The 27677-nt window shown below is 39.8% G+C and overlaps 1 protein-coding gene across 2 annotated transcripts in view; it reads right to left on the bottom strand.

The window, feature by feature from the left end:
* Positions 1–27677, bottom strand: part of ELOVL2 (ELOVL fatty acid elongase 2) — a 93419-nt gene that overhangs the window by 51049 nt on the left and 14693 nt on the right. For both annotated transcript variants that reach the window (XM_043540115.1, XM_037893166.2), the window contains one exon: positions 1752–1815. In XM_043540115.1, coding sequence (XP_043396050.1) covers positions 1752–1815 — 64 coding nt within the window. The remainder of the gene's footprint in view (positions 1–1751; positions 1816–27677) is intronic.

The following is a 27677-nucleotide window of genomic DNA, read 5'->3' as shown; positions in this document are numbered from 1 at the left end:
AAGGAAGAAATGTTAAGATTTGAAGAATCTGATGAAATGCAAGCATGAGGCATCTGAAAACGTATTATAATATAATTTATACTTTATGATTACACTATGCTGTAAGTCTTCATATTTTGATCCAGGAAGCAAGTCTGACCTCCTCAGGTGATAGTAGAGCAAGTAGCCAAAGACCAGAAAGGGTATGAAAGAAGTGACCTCTGAATCTGCACCAGATTTGCTGAGATTTTGGATCTGATCCTGAGGGGTTCTGGATGCCCATAGCTTTCACTGCAGTCAGCAACTCTCAGGATTCATCAGTTTGTTAATTAGGTGAACCACATGAAGATGGGATTATTATTACAGCTGGTCAAAAAATGGCATTTCCTTTGTGCAGAAAATTTGGAGATTTTGAAGTCTGGTTTCATACTGATTCAGGATGAAAAGTCAAAATCTTATAATTTTTCATTAAAAATATTCCAAAAATATTTTGTTTTGACTTTATCAAAATGTTTTGTTTGAGTTATTTTATTATAAATAATATGACAAATCAAAACAAAGTGGAAATGAAACATTTTGACCATATTGAAACCAAACATCTCAATAATTTCCATGAAACTTCAGACCAAATGCACACGTTCTCACAAAACATAGTGATTTTGCCATGCTGGCATTTTCTGATGGAAAACTATTCTGTAAGAAAATTTTTGACCAGCTCATATTATTATACACATTTTTGAGGCGATATAATCTGAGTGACCAATACCAGACAAGTATTAATGAGACAGGAAAATCTCAGATATGTAGTGTCTGATTTGTGTTTATATGGCTTTCATTACCATAGCGTCTGAGTGCATGAAAACACAGCTACATATTATATTCTGTGAATACTTAAGGAGCGCTGCCAGTAACAGAAGTACGTTCTGTTTATTCTATAATCATTTTTTCCCTCCAGATTTAGTTATCTCTGGGCCAGGTTGGTCCTAGGATGTGTTTAGGGGTGGAAGGAAGGTGCTTTTCACGCCTGCTTACCCTATGTATATGGCCAACGTATTAGATGGCTGAAGTGAGGGAAACTTTGTATCGGGGTCAGTGGCCCAAATGTGATAAGTGGAGAAGTGGTTTGTAGTGCAACACTTTGGGTATTATTTGTGGGCTAGAATGGAAATGCAGATGATGATGACGTAATGGGATATATCTGGGTATAAACAAGTGGTGTGTGATTAGCTAGAGGATGAGCTAAAATTAAGGCTGTTTTTGACACTGTAACTTAGAGTTCCTGAGTTTTCAACAGATTTTTGGTTTGTTTTCTTTCTTTCTTTTCTTTCTTTCTTAACTACACTGTGTGCTAAAGACTTTTTTCTTAAATAACTAACCGGTGATTTTGGGAGACAATTCTGGAATGCCTCACTTGAGACACCTCACAGGGCTTGATAGGGTTGCCAGTTTTGGCCAGACGTGTTCCTGGAGGTTTTATCACATGACATAATCTTAATTCCCGGAGACTCCAGGACAATCCAGGAGACTCCAGGGCTTGATTTTCCAGAAGGTGGGTGCTCAGCACTTTCAGAAAATCCAGCCTGGCCTCCTTACGGCATTTGCAGTGAGGCATTCAAAATTTCTAGTCAGCTTTGAATATCTTGGTGACTGTCTTCAGGAAAACAACTGCTTTTCTTATTTTCAGTTATTACGTTGCATCTGAAGATGATTCAAACAGCTTTTGTTTGCACATTAAAAGACCATGCGTTCTGAGTCCTGGAAAGCACACTTACCTCGAGATCCAAACATATAATCCACAAATGTGTTTATTTCCCAGTCCAAAGCCTTCAGCTGCTCCTACAAAGACACATGACAAATTGTTATCTCACGCCTCACATAGAAAATAAACCTGCAGAGAGCCTTTTTACACACAAGTGTCTCAAGGTACCTGACAACAATCATCCCCATTTTAAAAAAGTGCTCTTTTGACATGAAAGGATTTAGGACTCTATTCTGCTGTGGCTACACCCACAGCTCCCATTAACCCCATTAGTGGAAGTAGCAGTACCTACCACAATTGACCCCTGAGGAAAGCAATTTAGATGGAGATTTTAGAAATGAAAATGAGCAAGTCTTTAAATGAACCTAATCTGTAGCAGGTGCCTTTTTTTGTGTAGAAAGTATACCTTGGCCTTCTTCAAACCCCAGCAATGCTTGCTTTTGTAGTTTTCCCATTAAAATCTGTATTTGAGAAAAGAGCAGTCAGTATCCCTGATCTGCTTTATGAAGCCACCTGCTGTCAGCAGCAGTGTGATTGTGCACTAGTTAAATGTACTGATGCTCTGTTTTGAAGAGGGAAGATTTTTTTTTCCACCTGCAAAATCTCTGTATTCCACATCCTTAGTCCCTCATCACCACAATGTGAGCATCTGAGTTTCATTATTTCTACTTTCCAGGAGAGGGACTGAGGCAAAGAGAGACGAAGTGATTTGCCAAAGGCCCAAGTTAATAGAACTACTCTGATTTATCCCAGGTGGTCCAGAAGTCTTTGGCAAAGTTGGGAATTGAAGAGTTCTCTCCTGAATTCTAGTGCACTGCCTTAATTAGACAGCCATCCTTCTCACACCTATTGCTTCATATACTCCCATGCTGTGCAGTCCAATCCCTTGCAAGAGATCACAATCTTGAAAGAATAGGGGACCAGCCAGCCAAAATGCCCTGCTGTGCCCTCTGAATTCTCCTGACTGTTGTGTAGCAATACTGTACTGCTGCGCAATTGTTTCACTCCTGGAGGAGAACTTCCGAAGTTCTCTACCCGCCAATGCATTTGCACATCACCGGGCAGGATTTGGGTTACTCCAGATGTTAAAAACGAATTGGCTGGTTACTGGGAATAAATGTGTACCTCTCTGCACCCATCTTTGCACATAACTTGTTCCAGGTCTAAGGGAAATGTCTCAGAAGGGGTGAAGGGGGTGAAGAAATTAATCTCTACAGAATGCTGCGTGGTTCATCTGATCTCAGTAAAACAAAACCAGAACAAAAACCAATTTCATTTTTTAGTTTTATATTTACAAATGACGGGAAAAGTTCCAATCAAAGGGATCATTGAGATAAGGCAAATGTTGTTGCTGAGAAGTTTAGCCTTCTTGAAAGGTGCTTGATGATGGGGGGCACTAGAAACTGGCATCTCTCCCGAGACCAGATGCCAATACCAGCAGCCAAAGTTTTCCCTGCACTGAGCTGGAAGCGACCTCCGAAGTTGGAGGATAGTTCCAGCCTGGTCTGGGGCTTTCTGCTGAGATTGCCAGCAAGGTACCTGCTGTGCTGGTGGGTTGTGAAACAGAGAGATGTCTGCTAGAAATTTATTCTGAGACCAGCAAACTAATTTCAAACAGGCATCACTACTGAGCCACCACAGTTTAGTCAAATGACGCAAATTGGAAATTCTCGCCCATCATCGTATCTCTGAGCTATCCAGTCCCCTATTTGTTTAAAGTTTTAAGAAAGGGAAGACTTGGCCCATTTTCATTTGGAAAATGTCATGCCTGCTCCCATCAGTGATCTGTACATCTGCTGTACTAACGTGTCAAAAACAATGAGGAGTCCCTGTGGCACCTTAGAGACTAACACATTTATTTGGGCATAAGCTTTCGTGGGCTAAAACCCACTTCATCAGATGCATGGAGTGAAAAATACAGTAGTATATATATTACAGCACATGAAAAGATAGGAGTTGCCTTACCAAGTGGGGGGTCAGTGCTAATGAGGCCAATTCAATCAAGGTGGAATTGGCCTATTCTCAACAGTTGACAAGAAGGTGTGAGTATCAACAGAGGGAAAATTACTTTTTGTAGTGACCCATCCACTCGCAGTCTTTATTCAGGCCTAATTTGACAGTGTCCAGTTTGCCAATTAATTCCAGTTCTGCAGTTTCTCGTTGAAGTCTGTTTCTGAAGTTTTTTTTGTTGAAGAATTGCCACTTTTAAGTCTGCTATTGAGTGCCCGGGGAGATTGAAGTGTTCTCCACCTGGTTTTTGAATTTTACAATTCTTGATGTCTGATCTGTGTCCATTTATTCTTTTGCGTAGAGACTGTCTGGTTTGGCCAATGTACATGGCAGAAGGGCATTGCTGGCACATGATGGCATATATCACATTGGTAGATGTGCAGGTGAACGAGCCCTTGATGGTGTGGCTGATGTGGTTAGGTCCTATGATGGTGTCCCTTGAATAAATATGAGGACAGAATTGGCAACGGGGTTTGTTGCAGGGATTGGTTCCTGGGTTAGTGTTTTTGTTGTGTGGTGTGTAGTTGCTGGTGAGTATTTGCTTCAGGTTGGGGGGCTGTCTGTAAGCAAGGACTGGCCTGTCTCCCAAGGTCTGTGAGAGTGAGGGACCATCCTTCAGGATAGGTTGTAGATCCTTGCTGATGCACTGGAGAGATTTTAGTTGGGGGCCATCGGTGACGGCTAGTGGCGTTCTGTTACTTTCTTTGTTGGGCCTGTCCTGTAGTAGGTGACTTCTGGGTCTCACTCTGTCAATCTGTTTCCTCACTTCCCCAGATGGGTATTGTAGTTTTAAGAACGCTTGATAGAGATCCTGTAGGTGTTTGTCTCTGTCTGAGGGATTGGAGCAAATGCGGTTGTATCTTAGGGCTTGGCTATACACAATGGATCGTGTGATGTGGTCTGGATGAAAGCTGGAGGCATGTAGGCAAGTATAGTGGTCAGTAGGTTTCCAGTATAGGGTTGTGTTTATGTGACCATGACTTATTTGCACTGTAGTGTCTATGAAGTGGATCTCTTGTGTGGACTGTTGAGAATAGACCTCTTCCACCTTGACTGAATTGGCCTCGTTAGCACTGACCCTCCACTTGGTAAGGCAAATCCCATCATTTCATGTGCTGTAATATATATACTGTATTTTTCACTGCATGCATCTGATGAAGTGGGCGATAGCCCACAAAAGCTTATACCCAAATAAATTTGTTAGTCTCTAAGGTGCCACAAGGACTCCTCGTTGTTTTCGTTGATACAGACTAACACGGCTACCACTCTGAAACCAACTGCCATGTCAGTGGCCAAGTAGTGCAATTCAAGAGCAGTTCCATTCAATAGAATAGATCCTACCCTTGACAATTCTGTGTTTCACAAAGGTACTACTGTCTAGAGATTAATCTGTTTTTAAACACACATACACACACACACACGGATTTACATGATTTATAGCTATTGGAATTAGACTACAAAGCTGCTTGCATTCATGATCAGATTATGTAAATATGTACACATTGTGAGTAATATCACTAATATAAATTCCTTATATATTTGAATTTTGTAGGCAAGTCTACTTTAGGCTGCATTTTAATGAGAATTGCTGACAGACTGAATTCTTGCAACTACTTAGATGAAAGAAGAGGAGAGTAAAAGGGAGATAATTTTTTTTAAAAAATATACCTGCCTACTTTCTGCAGAGGGTGGTAATTTCATTAATCAGAATGCACCACTACATTTAACTATCCATGCCTAAAAGAGGGGTTATCATGCATGGACGGTGTATGAAATAAAGAAAAATCATAACTGATATGTGCATTGTAAATTAAATACATTTGTAGGATCATGTGTGTTTTTTGCATTTGTATGTGATACTGTGTTCTTGTACAGGTGCAAAAGTGAATGAGCTAACTATGAAAACATCAAGAAGGAGCTTGGTACCAGCAGCTAAACACGCCAGAGGCCAGCTTAATTTATGAAGGCTGTTAACAGTGGCTGTCTTCATTTACACAGACCATCGTAGTGGAAGAGGCAGAACAGGAGAATTATGCCTCTCTTTGTCTCCCTGGTTTCCACACTTCTTGACCATCTTACCCCTTAGCATATCTCCAAGCTATTCAGAGACTGATGTTTTGCTGACCAAGTCCTATGCATGTACAAGTTAAACAAGAAAATACATTTATTTACCTACCACGATGACTACTTTGAAAAATTACTGAGAAATCAAAATAAAACTTTCTAAAAAGAAATTAGTAGGCCATATTATGCCACTGGCTTCTGGAAGAACTCTTCAGTGATTGCCATGGAGATATAGTACAACATAGCCCATTGTATGTAAAAATACAAGAAAACAGAAACAGTCTGCAGCATAAACATTTTTGTTGCTTGTCTGCACTTCTGGCAAATCATTTCTCTGTCTCATCTGTCAAGAAGCTTGAGTTACCAGGCTCAAGATTAATATAGACTTTATTTTATTCCCTCTCTTTATAGGATACGGCTCTGGATATTGGCACCGTCATCAATTTTCTCACCCCTCTTCCCGCCCCCCCCCACCTCCCCAAAAAAACCCCCAACCCTTACTGGTGTGAACAACTGAAAGGAGGAAAAATTGCCATCATATGACAAAATGCAGTGTACAGATTTCTCATAAGGTATTTATTTTTGCAACAGAAGTGGAAATGAATGAGTAGCAACAAAATGTGCTTATGTGATATGTTCATGCTGATTATATTTGAAACATTGCTTCAAGGTCAGTCGATATGGGGGAAAAAATCAGTCTTATACTTGCCTTACATTTACATTTCTGTCTCCTGGTTGCCTTGGTTTCCTGATAGGTATTACTGTAAAGGCAACATGAGCTATGCAAAAATAATCCATATACTGTCCATACAGTACAGGTTTTTATGTAGAAGAAGCAAAAATAGGAACAGTTTGCCAATGAACATCTGTTCTGCAAACATTTTACCATCAGATGCTCTAGATTGGAAACTCCTTCTCTGCCTCTCTGGCAGGGCAAGCGAGAGGGAAAATATATAGAAGTAACTATGTCTCGGGTAAATGTAAACACAAAGGGTTCTGTTTGCCCATGGATGCTCGGGAATAGAAGTATCCAAATTTGACCTGTCTGTCACTTCACCTGGAATGGTCCCTTAGAATATGTTCAGCATTAGTAGTTAGGACAATCTGTTTGATCTTGTATTTAGCTGTGACACTCTGAGTACCTTTCCCAGACCTGAAGAAGAGCTCTGTGTAGCTCAAAAGCTTGTGTCTCTCACCGACAGAAGTTGGTCCATCCAATAAAAGATATTACCTCACCCATTTTGTCTCTTGAAGTTATGAGAAGCATTCTAACAGGATTGACCAGCACAGATATATTGGATAGCTTGATTATGAACTTTATTCTTAGTTCTGCTTTCTCCTTTCTCTTATGTAAGTTAAGTATTACATAAGGAAGTCAAGAAATACAATCATGAGCAGCATCTAGTGTTGCTAGGTCCTTTTCCTCTCACCCTGGCATTGGTTTAGTAGTTTTCTAATGTATGGTTTAGTTCATGTGGTTCGGTAGTTTCCTAATGTATTTACGTCCACCAAAAAATAATCCATTGCCTCCTGCTCAGCTGCATTGGATCTAAAAATATAACCTTGTAAGAGATGTAGTATTTCAGATGGCCTGAATTTCAGAATATATTTGAGCTTGCTTTGATTCACCTTGATTTATTGTTCAAATTTGCTGTATATGTTTTCAGAGGGTGCCATTCAGTTTTAGCTCAGAAGAGATTACACTGCCACACAACTTTTTTGCCACCAGCCAGCTGTCTTGATCAGTTTTTTAAAAATCTAAGTTAAAATGTTGATCATTTATGTCAGCTTAAATTGAGCCCTCTTACAGCAGCCTTAAAATCTTTACACTGGACCAATCCTGAGCCTAAGCAAAGCCTGAATAAACTGGCATTTGCCTCTGAGAAATAGGAGGGAATTATGGAAATATATTCCTCACCCCAGCATGGAAATAAGGCCAAGGTACCTGAGCAATTGGGCTGCATCCAGTTACTTCTGGATATGGAGATATGCTCATATTCCCCTGCTCTGTAGTGAGCAATAGAGACCCATGTTAGGGATACATTGTGCAGCACACTCCAAGCAGTTTGTGGAGTCTCTTTGTGGGAAGTATCTGCTGCTTTTGTCCCCCATGCAGTAGACCCACCATTTTCAAGATGTTTTTGGCCCATCGGTGGGCATCTCAGAGTAGGCTGTAAAGGAATCTGGGTTTCTATTTTTAATGGCAAGTCTTAAAGCAATGCCACTAAAGGTATATTGATCTCCCGGGCTCATTTCACAGTGAAAGCAATATTCTATTAAATGCCTGGTGCTCTGGCTGGTATCACATAACCAAGAGGGATGGGATCTTTTACGTGTTCTTGTTTTCAGTGTTGGTCTCATAAGGTTGGTAAACACAAGAAACTAGCGCTCAAAGCAGGCCACCAACCCTATCACATCTAGTGCAAGCAAGAAGAGATTTAGGAGCACTCTGATTCACTCAGACTGGGCTCAGAACAGAGAACTGTTACTCATAGGAGTAATTCCTACCTATGTGAGAAGGTCCACTGCCTTCTCAGGGGAGTGAGGAGTACTTATGCAGCCACAGTCATGAAATATTGTGAAAGATTGCACTCCCTGCTAGGAGCACAAGCTGGAAGGGGTTTCTTAGTATAGATCTTCTGATGTGCTTTCTCTTTCTTAAATTAATTTGTATCTGCTAGTCTCTGTTCTCCAGAGCCTCTTTTTGCTGTGTGAGTTTTCTTCATTATGTCACATGGTCCCACTCTTGTGTTCCTTCCTAAAATGATCCAGGTGCTACCAAAGTCTATGGTAATGAAATAGTAGTATTCCTTCCTCTTGATAAATGTCGCCTCTTTTCCTTGGAGAATTAGAAACTTGCCTTACTATGGAAATGTGCTCCTTTGGATTAATGCGAACAAAATCATGTTATCCCTGCAGATTTTCGCTACAGGGCTCCAGTGACTGGTGCTACATTTGCAACTTCATTGTTTCAAATACCTCTTTTTAAATTAAAATTGGAGTGGCAGAACAGTAAGCATATTGGACTCACACAACCTTTCACATCTGCAAGCCAAAGTTTTAGACTGATCTGGAACAAAACTTGTGACCACAGGAAAAAATCCCTGTGCAGGGTTTCAAGGACTAATCACTGACCAGAGCCCTGGTGGGAGTGAGGGGGTGATCTCTAGTACGCTTATTACCACATGTGTATGTTTTTAATATGGTTTCTCTGTAATGCCTTAAAGACTAAACGTGTTTGCTTAGAAAGAGTTTGTGTGGCAACTTAGCTGTGACAAGCACACTGTGTACCATCTCTGAGGAGACAAGCAAAACAGACCTTCAAAAGTAGTCTGTCTTTTGCTAGGAATATCACCATAGGGTCAGGGAAATGTGTAGCCAGGAAATATCCTGGTCAGGAGGAAGAGGAATGCAGGTCTCTACACAAGCACGGTGCCTGCGGGGAAGCTGGAAGCCGGAGAGCTGGGGTCCTTGCTGGACCATGAGTGGGAAACACAGGTGCAGTTGCCCTGAATGGTGACATTCAACAACTTCATCACCTAACTTGGGTCAAGTGACAGCCTCTCTTGAGAAGAGGTAAGGAACTGAAAAAGGAATGTTGTTGGGAAGAGGCATGCTTCCCCCTTCTGCAGCCCAGCCCACTTTCCACTAACCCTTGTGCCCCTCAGTCAGTGTAAGTGGAAGGGAGCACAACTCACCAGAGCTATTGGCTGTAGTAAAGTTAGTCAAATTCTGTAGCAATCACTTGATAAAGATCTCATACATTAGAGTGCAACTTCAATGGGACAAGGCCCATGTTTTCTTGAGAGTTTGGACAGTACCGAGCGCTACACAATCCCACCCTTGACTATAACTCAATACATATAGCACAACAATAACACAGCATATTTAAAGATTGAAATATAGCAGTTTCCTTTAATACAACAGAAAAGCTCAAAGGAGTAAAAATACTAAACCAGCACCTTTACTACTAGCAACTGAATGAATGTATAAATGAGTTTAGCTTCTGAAAATGGCTCAGCATTTCTCATAAAAGCTCAACACTTCTATTTCTCTCCACCCACCCCATATGCATGAAATTGTCATAAATGTTGCGTATCTAAGAAGGTCCATGTGTTTTTCTTTTGGCAAAGGACCAGCAGTGACCACCCTCCTTGACACAAGCCTCTTTGGCTCAAAGCCGAGCCACACAAAGACAAGCAGTAGTGGCTCACGCAGATCACAACCTCCCCTCTGCTGGGGGGTTCACTGTGTGCTGTGCGGCTAAGGAAAGGGAGTCAACACGTCGGGGGGCGCACGTGGGTTGGGCACGTGGATTCACATGTCCTCCCTCCCCCCGCAGATTTCTGCCAGGGTTTATATGCCCTGCCCTGAACCCCACTGCATACCACCAGCACCTTTAAACTGTGCCATCCCACTATCAACAGTTATGCGTCATCTCTGCTGGTAGGATTTCTGTGGAATGCCTTTCAGAAGCTAAGCCTCCCCTTTCCTGGAATAACCTCTGAGGAAGAGCAACAGTTGAAATACTACTGGGATGTGAATTTCCCTCTAGATGCAGCAGCCTCCACAGGTGCAGGGAGCTGCAAAGTATAGGGCTCAGTAACAGCAGAGGTCTATCTAGCCATTAAGGATGGGTGTGAGCTGCCTCCAGACTGCTAACATTTGTTCATTAATTTCACAGAGCTGAATCTACCAGGAGTTAGTGATATATTTTTACCTGCTTTTCTAGAACAAAATCTTATATAATGGTAGAGTGCTCTTTCTAACATTTGATTAAACCTGTCATATTTGTGAGATATACAACAGCTGATGATAACCTAATGTAAGGACAAAACCCAAACGTTTTAAAATCTCCTTTTGAGTTTCCCCACTGTCCTCATCCTAAAAACTTGTCTCACAAAATGAAGAACAAACTATAAGTGCTTTTGTGCTGGTTTTTTTACTCTATCAAGAGCTTTTCCTAACCTTAAACAACAAACAACAACAACAAGGGCACACCTTACCCCTATTGTTGCAGGACTTTGTTTCAACAGTGCTACAGCAGAGTATCACTAACTGCTACAATTCTCGCTTCCTTTGAACTGATAAAACCACATTAAATGTATCAATCTCCATCAGCACATGAGTGGAGCCATAAAGTCCCACCTAAATTAGTGTACCATTAATTTTATACTAGCAAATTCAAAAAATGACTTGCTACTTTAACGTGGTTGAACGTGTTAAGAGACTTGTGCAGCAATTTGTTTCAAGAGTAAAACAGCTGAAGCCATTCCCCCTGCAGCCTGAGGTAGCTCCTCCCTGGCTTGTACTGGGGCTGACCTCCTGTTGGCTTTGTAAAGGCCCTCTCCTGGGTGGGGAAGCAAGTGAGAGCAGCTTCCAGCTACAGTAAAAGGAGAAGCAGGGACTTCGGGGGTGGGGTGGTCTCTGTAGCTGGGAAACGCTGTGCAATAAATTTTGGGATAATAAAAGGAGGGATTTAGGTAGGCAGAACCACAAAACAAAAATAACCCATGAGTAGCTCTCTCCCAGTTAAAGCAGGGTAGCTCAAGCTCCTCAGCTGATCAGAATGATATCACATGAGGAGAAAGGTGGTTTTGCAAATAGCCAGGACCAAATAATTTAGTTGCCCTAGTTGGAATCTGACCAGAACTATGAGGCTAGAATCCTTGATTTAGTGTCCCTGGATCAATTATGTCATCTTTCTGTCTTATTTACCTCATCCACAAAGTGGGAACGTAACACTCACCTACCTAACTAGGGGTATTGGGACGACTAAAAGAGTTTTGTGGTCCTTTGCCCAGAAAGTGCTATAGAAATGCCAATTATTGCTAACATTTATATTACATGTTTTAAAAGTAGCACAGGCTCTTTAGTTTCTAAAAGGTGGTCAGCGCTTGAGGTTTGTGGCTCTGCTGAAAGACCAAAGCTAATAACCTGGTATAATCATTGAGACAGATTAGATAATGTTAAAATTACAAGCTATCCATTTTAATCAGAAAGGTGGTTTCCTGGCCCTGCTTGCAGCCTAGGGTACTCTGTAAGGAAGTGTGAGATCAGAGTCAGTCTGCCAAGAACCAGCCTAGGGCAAGGTGTGGTGAGTTGTGTCTCTCTGCCTTAGGTATCGGCCTGCTTTTTCTCTGTGTGTTAACGTTCTGGATTTTAAGAACTAAAATAGTGTTACTGTTTCTGTAAGGTTGCGATGCATTTATGTTTTTATGTAACTGCTCTGAGTATGCCATGAACATATCACATAAGATAGATCTCTTAAGCTTCTTCATCCACTAATTACTACCAGGTGTAAAATTCCACCCAAATCTCTGGGTTTTCCTTTTTGAGCCACAAATAGAGTTCACACACTGCAACCTGTTGGAGAGAGAAAGTGCAACGTGCTTGTCTTCTCCTGTTCTCTTAAGAAAAATGTATTTAGGTTAGCTCACTCAAACCTGCCCAATTTGTGTGAGTTATGAATCTCCAGGTTACATACCCCATGTTCATAGTCCAATACTTAATTTGCAACACCAGCACAGCTGGGAAACTGCAGGCCATGCCTGTACAGTAGGGAGTGTGCTATGTGCAGATGACTTGTGAACCACTAATTAAATCACAAATGGCAAAATTATAACTTTTCACTACAGCTATGCATCACTACTGTCTTTTAGTGGGTATGCTGACAGCAGAATTTGGCCTTTCATGTCTCATAGATCTGAGCTACATTCTGCAAAAGAAAATCTTGATGTTGATGGCTAAAGAAGGGAGCAATATGTCAATAAGAAACAAATGTGTTCAAATCTTCAGGTGATAATAAGGGGCCTAATTTTACATTCCTTTGCACCTTGTGCAGCCAACCATACATGCAAAAAGTGGTGTGCAAAGTGGGTGTAAGAAGCAAGCCAATCACACTGGTAGCTCTTTTACACTCACTTTGCACAGGTGTAAATAACTATACAAGAGGCAAGGCCGAGGAGAATTAGGTCCTAAGAAGTAGAGCAATATTTTTACCTACGTGGTGAATGAATTCTGAGACTTGCCTGTCCATGTGCAGATAAGCTAATTCCTGGACACAAGGTCTTTGTGTTTACAGACTTCACTCAACCAACCATGAACCATTATAAACATTTGATTGTGTTAGTTCCTCACATTCAATATATCAACCCTAAGTTTTCACTTTATTATCCATGTCATTGTCAGATCAAATTTGGCAGGAAGAGCTATTGGTTTTATAATGTGACTAGCTGACTGATTTTTTTAAATGCTGGAAATAGTAAGTTAGAGGATTCTTGTGCTACTGATTCATTGAATAAATGTAAGTAGCATATGAATGAAATATTTACTCTTGTTGTCAGTATCTAATTAGACCTTAAATCCTTGTAGATATGTGCCTTAGCTGTTAACTGTTTGTATTATCTTCCTAACTGATTTTTTTCAAAGACCGGATGATATTTTCTCTTTTATGTTGAAAAAATTACTTTCCTGTTGCTTCTTGCTTTTATTGTTTCTAAATATTGTATATTTGATGTTCTCCATTCCTATTGTTTTACTGCTAAAGTTAAGAAATGGAAAATATTAATCATTAATGTTAGACATAGCAATCCCATCACCCAAAATAGAATCTCGTCTGCCTTAAATCGCAGACATTGACCAAACGAAAGAAAAGGGATCATCGTTATGGCCTATATATGTCAAATAAGTATTTACAGCCCTCGTAGCATATCTTCATAATCTATCCACTTACTTATTATTAGCGTTGCAAAATGAAACGGCCTCCAAAGCAGATCAATACAATCCTTTTAAAAGTAATCCTACTCTATTCTACCTACTTCATAATGGAACATCAGCTTAACTTGTAATTATAGAAGATTTCTCTGGGAAGCATCTTTGATGCGGCATGTCAGTTCTCAAGAAAATGGCAGCAATTATTAACTTAAACAAACAAACTCCGTAACCACCACTTCTGAATAACACTATAACATCAGTGATTACATATAGCTGTGTCAGTGATCGTATTGTGAGTATCACTGCATTGGGATTAAATGGGGGGGGGAAAACAACAGTCAAAAAATGAAAAGGCAAGTGAAAATTCTGCCTCATCAAACCTGCCTGAGTTAGTGGGTCACTTTCTCAGAGAAAGGAATAGTCCTTTGGCACTCGCCCTGGTTAGAATAAGGTTGCATGGAAACTAAAGGCACCTGTGCTACAACTGAAGAATCACAGCAATGTTTTTACAGAAAGGATAATTGTGTTATATTCTCTTTTGAATGAATATGTTCAACTCTTGTTGGCTTCACTAGCAGTTATGCACGCGCACCAAAATCAGAATACACGCCTACATTTGCCTTATGAGAGTTTAACTTGTTTCCAAGCAGCTGGGCTTAACAATATGAAACTAGCTAAAATGAAGAAACAGTGCTTAGAAGTTATCATTACACAGGAGCAATATAGACAACTGTATGTAAAGAAGTATGATATGGAAACAACACTGTCAAAGTAGTGTAGATTAATTGCTCATTCAAGGGTTGTGAATCAGATTAATTGCATTTGGAACATAATAGTACAGTATAAAATATTTCCCTATTTATGCATGTTGCACCCAAAATGTGCTTAGTGCCTTAATGATAAATAATACACACAGTCCATGCCCCAAGGAGCTCACAGTCTACATTGTGACTTAACATGAGGAATAATAGCAATAAACAGTGTGAGAGGTGAGATGGAAGAAAAGGGCTACAGCAACTTAGATTGGTGTGTGCTTAGTTTCCTATGTATGCTACATTGTGTCTAAGTGGTTTATTTTTTTTTGTTCCCCCCCCCCTTTATACATATAGAGAGAGATGGCTTTCTTGCTGTTATAATTTTATCCTATAGAATCATTAAAGCACATGGAATATAATGTACTTTTTGCAAATTGACATACACGATTCCACATTTAATTTCTCACTCTCAACCTTGAAAAGGAGGGATGGGGGGAGAGAGGACATTAGTTCTAGCATAGTGTGTATCTTTTCTCAGTCTGTCACTGCAACACATTTCAGCCATAAGAGGCATAGTAGATGCTAAGCTTGTACACAGGACCCCTACGCTAGTTAGACAATGAACCTTAAAAAACAAAAATGAACAGCTTCAGTTTTCCCACAATTCCTAGTAGTGCAATTAGACAAAGGAGACTCTATTTAAGAACTAGGTTTTTTGGTTGCTGTCCCAGCCATCTGTAATGTAACTGTGTGTCCCCAAGAGTAGGATTAATGTACAAGAGACTACCCCTCCTGTTGCAGTCGGGGAGGATCATAAAGGATTTCCTACCGCATGGTCCCTGACTTTGGCTCCATAGCTAGCCCTGCATAATTTTGTTGTGGGTACAGCTCTTCTACTGCAAGCAAATGGCAATGGAGAGGACAGAAATATTTGAATTGCTGTGGCTAGAATTTCCAATCCCTCTGAACATATATCTATGTCAGGACTTGGTTCTTTCAATTTCTGCTACACTTAATTTATGCTGACTGTAGTTAAACAATGTTTCATTATTCCTCATCCTGTATGGGAGACAAATTTCAGCAGCCATTTAGAAAGCCCTACACAACAACTGCTCAGAGACTTAATTACTAAAATGTTAATGAGCTGAGTTCACAATAAAGCAGTCACTTTCTATGTATACAACCAGCACTGGAACACTGTGAAAGTATCACCTTGATTTGGCCATATGTCCACAAATCCAGAGAATGATGCATTAACCCTGTGCACCAACCTAAGACTTGGGTTTAAATTTCACTTATCTTTTTTTGGAGTATTTTAATAATCCAGAAAAGCCTTTAATCACTCACACAAATTGCTAGCTGCTTCATTAACACCTACTCCTACAATGCTAATTAGCCTTAAAGACATCACTACAGGAAAGAAAACAATGTTAATCGACTGAAAACAACCAGTGGACCATATAATAAGAATTAAAAACTGGGTGAGAGCTGTTTCAAAAACAAAATGTTGAAAACCTGGGAAATATACATGCAATTAACACCTTGCTTTTCTGTCTCAAACCCAATAATTATTATACCTTATTCACTTCAGGATTCATGAAAAATGTATTTTAACCAAAAGTAATGCAAATAATTGTACTTATTAAAAGACATGCAGCATGACATACTGTTTGCTATATCTATCCACTTGTGAAAATGATTGGTCACGTGTTCTGAAGTCTAGATTTTACTCAGCACTATTTATTTTCCTGGTTATAATAAAAGATTTCAAAAAATGTACATCACTTAATATGTGCACATTAGAAAGATTTAAGGCTTATTTAATTAAACAAGGTGCTTAGCTACTATGGTGATAGGCACAATACAAAAACCTAAATGGATGGACGGATGCATACTGTGGCAGACAAGATTTAAATTCACAAATAATAATAATGGGCCTGATAGTACTTGCACAAGTATGAAACCAGTGTGAAAATCCACTGAGGTCAACAGAATTACTCCCTCATTAAATGGTATAAATAAAACCTGAAACACACCTACTGTGCCATACACTTGCATTACATTCTGATCACTGTCTTTTTTTTTTTTCTAATAACATTAAGTTTTCTAAAAAGTCACCGGTGTGGCTTGATTCTGCAAACCCTTTGTGCACAGAAACCCCACTGAAACCAGTAAGAGTCCTGTGCACGTAGGTCCTAGAGGACATGGCCCTTTTTGAGCTTCCTGAGTAACCACAGTAGTACTGCTAGTCCCAAGTGTGTGAAAATGACAAGTCAAGCCCCCCAAATTCATTAGATTTTACAAAATAATACATGGGGGGGGGAAAGGGGGAAGGGCGGTGTTTACTTTCTAGTTTTCATGTCTCTAATGGTCACCCAAGATCACATGTTCAAGCTTTTCCCTGAAACCATAATGGCTAGAAACTTATTTGTTTAAAAATGAAAGTGAAAATTCTCACTTAGTTACATCATAATGTCAGGAGCTGAGGCTTTAAAAATACACCAGGTATCAGGACACTTGTAATAAACCACAAGAACTGGCAACACTGCAGCCAGCAGTAGCAAGTGTTGTAATTCCTGTGTGTTTGCTTTCTGGCTACTTTTTCAAACCCCATAACAGTTCCTCAGTTAATCCTGTCTTACAGCTACTGAGCCAAATTCTGTCCCATTTTATTCCTCTTGAAACCACCCTTGACTTCTTTGGGATTTGTATCCATGAATGGAGAGCAGAATTGGGTCAATTAATTTCCCCAAAAGTACCTTTGGTGAGATTCTCAAAGGTATTTAGGCCCCTACCATCGAGGATCTCACCCACTGGGCCTAAATCTGCCTTGACATACATCCTGGGCAAAACCACTGGAGTCAATAAATTAAATAGAGTGTAAACTAGGCAGAATCTACCCCAATATGTTCACTTCCCTGAACATGGACAAATATCTATGGGTTACATGAAGCAACAGAAACATGGTACTGAGTTACACAACAGGTTCTTACTCAAAAATATTTAGGTGCATTTTAAAAGTGAAAGAATCACATAAACTCCAAAATTTAAAGAATTTCTAAAAACGCTTTGTTTTCATAGATTCTTAGATTCCAAGGCCAGAAAGGACCATTGTGATCATCTAGTCTGTCCTCCTGTATAACTCAATCCCAAAATAATTCCTAGAGGATATCTTTTAGAAATACATCCAATCAATTTCAAAATTGCCACTGATGGAGAATCCACCATGACCCTTGGTAAACTGTTCCAATGATTAATTATTTATGCCATATTTTGAGTGTGAGCTTCAACTTCTAGCCATTGGATCATGATATACATTTGTCTGCTAGATTGAAGAGCCCATTATCAAATATTTGTTCCCTATATAGGTACTTATCGACTGTGATAAAGTCACTCCTTAATCTTCTCTTTATTCAACTCAAGGAGCTCAATCTATTTAGTTTATCACTGTAAGACATGTTTTGTAAGGCATCCCTATAAGGTATGTTTCCTTTAATCATTCTCTGATTAAATGATTTGAACCCTCTCCAACTTATCAACATCATTTTTGAATTGCAGAGACCAGAACTGGATACAGTATTCCAGCAGCAGTCATACTGGTGCAAATACACAGGTAAAATAACCTCTTTACTTCTACTCCTACTCCAAATTCCCATTTATGTATCCAAGGATCACATTAACCTTTTTGACCACAGTGTCACTCTGGAAGCTCATGTTAACCTGATTATCTACCATTACCTCTAAATCTTCTTCAGAGTCACTGTTTCCCAGGAGAGACTCCCCCATCCTGTAAAAATGGTCTACATTCTTTGTTCCTAGGTGTATACATTTACATTTAGCTATATTAAAGGCATATTGTTTGCTTGCACCCAGCAAATGAAGCGATCCAGGTTGCCCTGTATCAGTGACCTGTTCTCTTCAATATTTACCACTCTCCCAGTTGTTGTGTTTGCACACTTTATCAGTAATGATTTCATATGGTCTTCCAGGTCATTGGTAAAAATGTTAAATAGCATATGGCCAAGAACTGATCCCTGCCAGATCCCACTAGAAACTCACCCGTTTGATGATGATTCACCATTTACAGTTACATTTGTGACCTCTCAGTTAGCCAGTTTTTAATCCATTTCATGTGTGCATGTTATTTATATCCTTCTAGTTTTTTTAATCAAAATGTCAAACATCTTACAGAAGTCTAAGTGTATTACATCAATGCTATTACCTTTGTCAACTTAACTTGTAATCTCATCAGAAAAGATATCAAGTTAGTTTGACAGCATCTTTTCCATTAATTATATGACCCACCTTGAATTCATTATTAATTGAGTCCCACATTAGCCACTCCATTACCTTGCCTGCGATTGATGTCAGACTGACAGGCTTATAATTACTCAGGTCATCCCATTTACCCTTTTTAAATATTGGTACAACATTAGCTTTTTTTCATGCTTCTGAAAATTCCCCAATGTCCAAGACTCAATGATAATCAACATTAATGGTCCAGTGAATGCTTCAGCCAGCTCTTTTAAAACTCTTGGATGCAAGTTATCTGGATCTACTGATTTTAAAATGTCTAATTTTAGTAGCTGTTGTTTTACATCCTCTCAAGATACTTTTGGAATATTGAGAGCATTATCATCATCGTATGATATTATTACTGTGATGTTGGACCCCCATATTCTCCATAGAAATATTGTTATGATGTGAATATGGCATAACTAAGATATGCTTTATGCAAGATGGGTTGTGTGAGGTATCATTGGAAAGGTTATGATTTACTGAATACATTCATCCAATTTGTATGCATGTATCATTTCTGTATCTGAAGTTAGGAATATTGCCTATATAACCATTACAACTGTGTGGATATGTGCTTGGGAAATGCCCACCAGATAGTAAGCAATCAGCCTTAATGGACCATTAGGAAAAGACAAGGAGTCTTCAAAGATGTGGATCTCCCATCTTCCCGAGTTCCTTCCTGTGGACATTGAAAATAAACCTTGTTTCATGGTTGCCTTGACACTGCAAATCAGGTGGATAAGGTCACCTGGTACAAAATACCACTTTGGACACTGCTGATACTTTTCCACTGGAAACAAAGGCTTCCCACCTTATGTAAATTCTATTTAAGGCTGGGAAGGAAGGCATTCAGGACTCTCTTCCATTGCCTGCCCAGGAAGAGAGACTGTTAAAAACACTTGGAGGGAAAGGCAGGGTTGAATCTAGGCTGAGACAGGGGTCCAGTCTGTAAAGAGAAATAACTGGAACTCTAAGCTATAGAAACTCTGCAACTTGCCTAAAACAACATTGAGGGTGAGAAATTACATTTTATAACTTGTTTCTTGAGTGTATTAAGCTTCGTTTGTGTGTTTTGTTTTATTTGATCAGTAATCTGCTTTGTTCTGTTTGCTATCCCTTATAATCACTTAAAATTTACCTTTTGTAGTTAAACTTTTTTTCTTGTTCATTTCAAAACCTAGCCTGTGCAATTCATACCTGGGGGGGAGGGGGGCAAAAGCTGCGCATATCTCTCTCCACCTTGGGGGCTGGAGCAATTTTTATGAGCTTGCATTGTGCAGATCTCTCTATACAGCACAAGACAATATTATTTGGTGTTTACTTCCCAAAGGGGGTGTGCACGTGAGTGCTGGGTCACTCTCCGAGCTGAGTCCTCTCACACAGAGCTGACATCAGGCTATGTCTGCAGCTGGGTGTGGCCTTACCTGTGTGTGTGTGCTAGAGAAGGCTTGAGGGCCTGGCACAGCATAAACAGGGTGAGGAAGCCCAGGCTGGTGGAACGGGTAGGCTCAGTGAGACGCCAGCACATCACGTGGCATGCTGGACAGGGGGATCCAACCCATCACAATTACATCATCTGTTTTTCCCCAAATACAGAACAGAAATATTTATTGAACACTTCTGCCTTTTCTGCATCTTATCTTTATTGATAATTCTACCATTTCCATAGCAATGGACCAATACCATTGTTAGGAACAAAATAAAACAAATCCTAATTTACATAAAAATCTCCTTAATATCCTCAACTTTGCTGGGCATAGATAGTTCCTTGTGTCCCTTTGTTTCCATTATCTTTTTACAATTCTTCGGTTCTGATTTATATTTAATTTTTATAGCTACCTTTGCTTACCCTCTAAATCAGTCCAATTTTTAACCAGCACGACCACTTTCCTCAATTGTGGTATTGTGGCTTTTTGGACCATAATACGGGGGTCCAGATCTCAGTTGTAATCATTAAACAATTATTATTTGATTGTTTCCTTATAAATAATCCATGAATGTCTGCATTTGCCTAGAGGAGGTAATATTATATTTCACTGCAAAACATTGCTCATTGAGGTATGCTTAGTTTGTAAAAATAATTACTGGGAGTTATCAGAATCACACTTGGCAATGTCCCTCTCACTGTTAGCTAAACAGACATACTTACAGACAGCTCTTGACATATTTAATAGTGAAAGTTTTTATGAGAAAGATTTTATTAAAACTAACCAGATTATAGGATAAATTTTGGGAAAAGGGGAAGATACAGATGAAAAACAAGAGGATCAAGGACTACAAACTTTTATTGCATTATTGTAAGGTGACCATGTACCATTGTAGAGAACCACTGAAATCAGTGAGGGTCCAGCTGTCTGGAACCAGTGGCAGGATTGGGTCTCTTGCCCCAGATCCCAGACAACTAAACATTTTAGAGTACCTGGGCCTTAGTATTTATATATCTTTTCAAAACTCAGAATGAAGTAAATCTGGAAAATAGACACAGCCCTGCTAGTTACATTGTTATAATTAAGATATTAGATAAATGGGCACCAGGTGATTCAGTGGACTGCTAATGTGATTATGACAGGATGTTTTAGATCTTCCCCCAAAAGTTGGCAAGCAAAAGGTTAACCATCTCTCCTTCCGGCTACGGGAAAGATTATAATTGTCTGCCCTGAGGGCAGAGATTTGCAGAGTAGGGCCAACTGTGAAAAATTATTGATTTAGTTGGGGATTGGTCCTGCTTTCAGCAGGGGGTTGGACTAGATGACCCCTGAGGTCCCTTCCTGATATTCTATGATTCTATGAATTAATTCTCCCTTCCCTTTCCCTTCACCCCTTCTCCACCCCCCCAAATATAAGAGATGAGCAGTAGAGGAGCCTGGGGACTGACTGTGGCAATGAAAACCAAGAGCAGAAAGTTGTATCGGAAGAAAGTGCAGCTGAGAAGAGAAGCAGCCTCCTCACCACTTTTCCCTTTCAGAAATTCTGGTGAGGTGAGTCACGCTGTGTGGTGTCACCTTGGGACCACAGCAGAAGCAAGCCACACTTTGTAACTTTGCTTTTTGGGTCTTTGGTTGAGGGAAGTCTGTTTATATTTATTTGTCCCTTAAAGGGATAGGATTATTTCTCTTTGCTGCTTTTCACTACATCAGTTCCTGCGAATATATAAATGTTGCCTATATTTATAGAGTCTTTCCTGAACTTTCTGAAGCCCTGTCTTGCTCATTATAGAAACAGATTAAATCTAAAACGAGCTGGATATTTGGGGTGTTTGGGACCTTCCTGGACTCTCAGGTATAGAGCTGAACATCTGAGGTTTCACCATTGATCTCCTACTATGTACAAAACCTTTCAATTTCACTTCTAAGGCACTAGATCAGAACAACCCAGTGTGATAGTCATTTAGTGGTCTATGATATGTAAAATGAGTTAATGGTCTCAGGAAAGCCTCTGTGTCACTGTATATCCACCATAACTGACAGAACCTGCCACAGGTACACACTCCTTGCTAAAGGAAAGTGAGACCAGGAGATGGGGATTCAGATGTTTTTGGTGGGGAGGGAAGGTGGAGCTGTCATCTATTGCTGTTTGTATTTAAATTTAGTGTGCTACATACATTGTGACACATGATCTGAGACCCGGTAGCACAATAAAATCATACAAAAGAGGCAGCAATATGGCAGGACGCACATGTGACAGGTAAAACAATGAGGCAGGTGGACTCACACGAGAATTGCAACATTAATTGGTGACAAAGCTTCCAGATCCCTTGTTTGAAGGGAAAAGAGATCATCCCCATAGACCTACAGGTGATCTTGGTGGATAGACAGTATAAACCAAGATGAGACTGCCATGAATCTATTCTGTATTTCTTGCTACTGTTTGATTGTCTTCTCTGAAGTTTTTAAAACTAACATCTTGTTAAATAGTTACAATATTTAAAGGTTTTGTTTTTTATAGATGACAGATGTACCTTATCTGAAAATGTGTACATAAAGAAAGCCAGCTACCTAGAGAAGTTAGGTTTTGATCTCCCTTGTTATGCATTAGTTTCTTCATTACCGCTATGTCCCAAACTCCCTTTTATCAAGAACTAACAGAAGGGAGCGCTTTCTTTTTCTAAATCAAGTGTGTGGTGTTTACTGAAAGGTTCATCTCTAAGTGAGACCTACAAGATTCACTAATGGGTCCCCAGGAAGACTTCTCTCAGTTTTGACCTGAAATGTTCTGTAATTCTGCCCTAATAATCTTTGGCCTCTAGACAATCCCACCAGATATGACTAAAGCTTTCTACATTTCCACATTACCTCCAGCATTGGTCACTGGATTTGTTATATGTATGTGCACACACACACATGTTTGATTAAGGTCCTGACTGACACAATCTTAAAAGATAGGGGTCAAATGGTACATGGGGGGTGGGAGGATACAAAAGACCATATTGATAACAGAAATATTCACTGACAAATGGGTAACATATCCCCCACCCCATACCATCAGACAGATAGTGTTATGTCCCCATTCATCAAATATTTGTGCATCTATGGGATGACATCCTTATTACCCACATTTCCTACAGCTAATGGCTAAAAAATATGAACTTTCTACTGTCCTTTGTATTAGTTTAATGAGAAATATAGTGTCAGAGCTTTAAACATGGGTAGACTTGAACATGCCAAAAGTGGTCGGGTTTTTTTGTTTGTTTGTTTTTTAAGTCCCTAGGGTGTTTCCATGATAAGGATGGTTTGTTTTAGGTATTCCCTGGATATCTCAGATTTGAAAGATTCCAGTATTTTTGGGTGTTGATTAAACTCTTGGACACTGACTTCAGGAATCAGTGGAGAGGGGAAAACTAATTTGTTTGCCTGATGTCTTATCCCGTGCCAGCAGAGTGGCTCATACCATTGAGATTACTTTTTGAAGACACTGATTACATTGAATATATTTTGAGAGAGCTATTCTTGGCAGTTCAGTGGACATTCCTGATATTTTGGAAGGTTCAAGGAAGAACAACAGCTTCTTTTTAAAACAATAAGGAAGCAAAAAAAGTAAACCCAAGCCCTCCCCTCCACCATCTTCTTCCTCTCCCCCTTTCCTTCTCAGGTTTCCTTTAAAACATACACAATTAAACGTGAACCAAAAACCACATTATACAAGCAGCTTCAGAAAAGCTGTTTAAACCCACATCTTTTTTCCTAAATGTATTTAAAAAATAGGGACCAGCCAGCCTAAGATGCAGAGGTTATTGTTTCTGCAGGATTAGTTTGTATCCTCAAGTGACACTTCACAACATATGTCTTCCAAGTTCTGCTTCTTCCTTTTCCCACCTCAGACATATATTTTCACAGCCAGCTTGAAGTAAAGCAACCTTGTTCCCTACAGTTCTGCTGCCAGCATGGATAGAATCATTCCAAAGAGTAATGTGCTTTCAAACTGGCAGAGAGTGAATGGCTGGCATAGACCGCAAGGAGGATTACCGTGTCAAGGCTTTGGCATTCCATTCATTGGAAAACCAGTTCCAAATAATGCCTTCCAGAGCAGTTTTGCTTCTGAGTGATCTGCATGTTCTTTTGCTGGATGGATGGATGGAATATACAAGTAACTTGGCTTGCTAGCTACAAAGCTAGATAGGTCATGTGACTCTTGCATCAATAAAACAGTATTTGTTTTTGCAAAATGCTATTTTATTACATTATGTAAATGTTCAGATGTTTTGTGTAAGCACTTCATTTCTGCAACAAAATACTTATGATCCTCTTTATGGTTGATGGCAGTTTTAATATGATTAAACTTGAAATGAAGGGAATATATTTTTCATAAGTAGCTCATCCAACTTCAACATATTCTAACAGTTTTACTAATTTAACTTTAGTTATCCTTAAACTCCCCCCCACAAGTTTATATAAAGAAGTTATGAACAAACATCCTTTACCTACACACTTGATGGATATCCTAGACTATACACCAACTAGTTTGATTATTTAGTATTTGTTAGTGGTGTTCTGTGATTGGTCACATTTTTTCTGCTTTTTAGTTGGATGACAAGCATTATGAAGAAGGGAGCACTCCCAGTATGAGCAGCAAATAACCTTTGTCATGGTTACAGCGCTACCCTCACCTCTGTCCCCTTTCTTGTCTCCAAGTGCCCACCACCCTCAGGTCTCATGCCTTTACCTCTCCAAGGGTGGAATTCCACAATTCTCCCACTCTTAGACCAGAGCCTGGGCTACAGTACCGTTTGAACAACTGTGCTTACCCAGCAGGTCACACTGAATTCATGTCCTTAAAGTTCTTTCCTTTGGGAGCCCATAACCAGTGATACAGAGATCTTCCTTCTTAAAACCAAAGTATTGTTTATTTTAACAGTAGGAAGAAAGCATTTAGAGGAACATGGTTTTTAAAACAGCAGTCTTCACACAGCTATCTTCCCTAAAGGCTCATCATCCCCGATGGTAATTTAGGCAGACAGACTAGCACCCATTGGGTGTCTATCAGCCTGATTTCCCTAAACAACTACCTGCTCTCTTGAGACAGTGAGCCTGCTAAATCTCTCCTGTTTTCATGGACCTTTTCCTGCCCTGTTCAAACCAGTTTTGTAGGCTAGCTGGAGAGGAGGCAAAAAAATCTTCAGTTAGTAATCTTGGCATTGTCCTTTAACAACCATCAAGTGTTTGCAGAGAGGTGGCTTTTCTTGAGTTATTCTTATCCGTTCTACTTTTTTTCCAGACAGTTTCCTGTTCTATTAAACCAATATAGCAATATAGAAAACATCTCAATAACCAGGTCAATGTACAATATTCATAAGTTACAGAGCAGGTCCAAATCCATCACACCCTGGTTCATACGTGAATATATGCAGAGAACAGCCATTCGCCAGCTTTTGGCAAACAATAACCCTCTTCACATTAATGTCTGTGAAAATGCAAAGTGAACATATCAAAAAGCAATTAAGTTTGAAGTGTTTGTAAAATTACCGCCCACCCCCCCCCTTCCACGGACCCCCCGTTCGAGCTAGTGGCATTTAGAGTCCAGTTCAGACCTGTTGTATGCAATGCACCACAACTGAAATATGATGGGTTCAGCCACATTGATTTTACAGGAGATGCACATGCTTACCTGGAGTTTGAATTTGGTCAAAGACAGAAGCCTAAATGCTTCCTGATAAAACAAACACAGGTTAAGTATTTTTTAAAGAACAACTTGAAAAAGAAACAGCCAGTCTGATTTTTAAGATTTTAAACCTGCTTTAAGAGATCTTTTTGCATGGTTCTTCTCCAATCAAGAGAGGTCATTCCACAGTTATGGACCCAGAGACGAAAAGATGTGGTCAATACCTCTCCTGCAAGTCCCAACAATCTCCTCCCCTCAGGCTTTAGCAAGCATAAAGATATAAACAAAGCTAAAGGCTCAAGAAGTTATTTGGAAGCCAGTCCATTAAGAACTATAATTAACCCTCATTCAGTCCATGCCTACAAAGGGCAAAGATGATTCCAGGATTTTATTTTGTATTTTTATTTATAGCTGTTCCCCTATGACGTCTGCAGATGTCTGTGCTGTTTAAGGGGAAGAGTGTGGTCACATGTCCCAGAATCGTGGAAACCATCCTGACTGTTTTCTTGGGACGGTCACTTGTCTCACAAGCACAGACTGAGATGCCCCTGACCTCTGTCATCAACCGTGAGACTCAAATGGGAGGGACAGGTGCTGAACCCATTAGAAGATCTGTTCCAAGATCATTTGTCATTGATGAATTAGGTTCTCTTAGACTAAAGGAAAGGGCATTGTGAACCACGTCTTGGACTCTTGTTCCTGCTCAGAGTACAGCAGGTGTCCATTTAAGCAAGGGGTGATATCCAAGGCCTTTTTTTTTTTTTTTTTGGCTGCACTGCAGGAGAGATTTGATGATCCTGTATTTTAATAGCCTTTCCAAACAAGCCACCTTTAAAAATCTCTGTTGCAGAAATACCATGGATATGTGACCCTTACAATGAAATCTCTAACTGATACTTTCTAAACGTCAATAACTTCTGCTAAGGGAAAAATTTCTGAACAGACCTTAACTCAGCATCTATTTTTTGCATTCACAAAATTGCCAGAACAATAACTTGCAGGAGCAGGTATGCTTAGAAATCTAAATGTTACCTGATTTGCAGACCTCACTACATTGGATGCATGTATATTTCCATGCAAGAATTCATGTATCATTTTGAATCAGGCACAAACTACAGCCCACAGCAGGTTTTGGATGTAGCCACATTCTAATCAAATTGAACTTACTTCATTATTAACATAACTGTTACTACAAACAAGGTTTAAATCTTTACCATGTAACAAGAGCAACTGCTTTTTTATTTTCTCACCCCTATACTTGTTCATCTAGGACCAGATTTACTCAGCCTGAAAAAGATGGCAGAATCTAGTCCACAGTGTATTTTGAGTGAAAGGGGAAGAGTTGAGACCTGTGCTGACCAAAATCCTGTCTAAGAGCAGGTGTAGCAGAGACAGAGATGATGTAGAGTGGGGAAGTTTGCAATATCTACATGCCTTAGTTGTTGTCTGATGGAACACATGTAAGGGTGGATAGTAATTCAGGTTCCAGGCAGCAAAATCATTTGCTATTGGGCAAGGGGGGCAGTTGCCCTCCCACCACCAAGAACTTGGTTTGCTTCGCCCACACCCCCTGACTTTTCATAAGTCTATATGATCCACTTTTGCCTCCCCTCTCCCCTGGTTTTGCAGGATATAATGTAATCGCATATAATGTTCTATATGCTCATTCAACTTTGCCCCACCACAATTTTTTTCTGAAATGATGCCCCTGGTTCAGTCCTTGGCCCTTGCTGAGAATGCAGTATTGCCCAACTAAAGTATTCAAAAATCTTAAATCAGGTTCCAGACTCATGAGATTAGTTTAAAATCTCACATCACGAGTTTTACGACAATACTTCCGGGTTTTCCGTATTTTCTCTCTTGTTTTTGAGACTTTAGGGGCAATAGGTTTCAGCTTTCCCCCACAATCATGAGGGCTAGAAACACACTTTTTTAAAATTGAAAACTGATTCTCATGTAATCACGACTCCAGGAGCTGGGCTTCACAGATCTGGTCAAGC

The sequence above is a fragment of the Chelonia mydas genome, chromosome 2 (assembly GCF_015237465.2).
Source record: "Chelonia mydas isolate rCheMyd1 chromosome 2, rCheMyd1.pri.v2, whole genome shotgun sequence".
Classification (NCBI taxonomy): Eukaryota; Metazoa; Chordata; order Testudines; family Cheloniidae; genus Chelonia; species Chelonia mydas.
The sequence above is the reverse complement of the archived record's forward strand: the minus strand, read 5'-3'. Positions and strand labels throughout refer to the sequence as shown.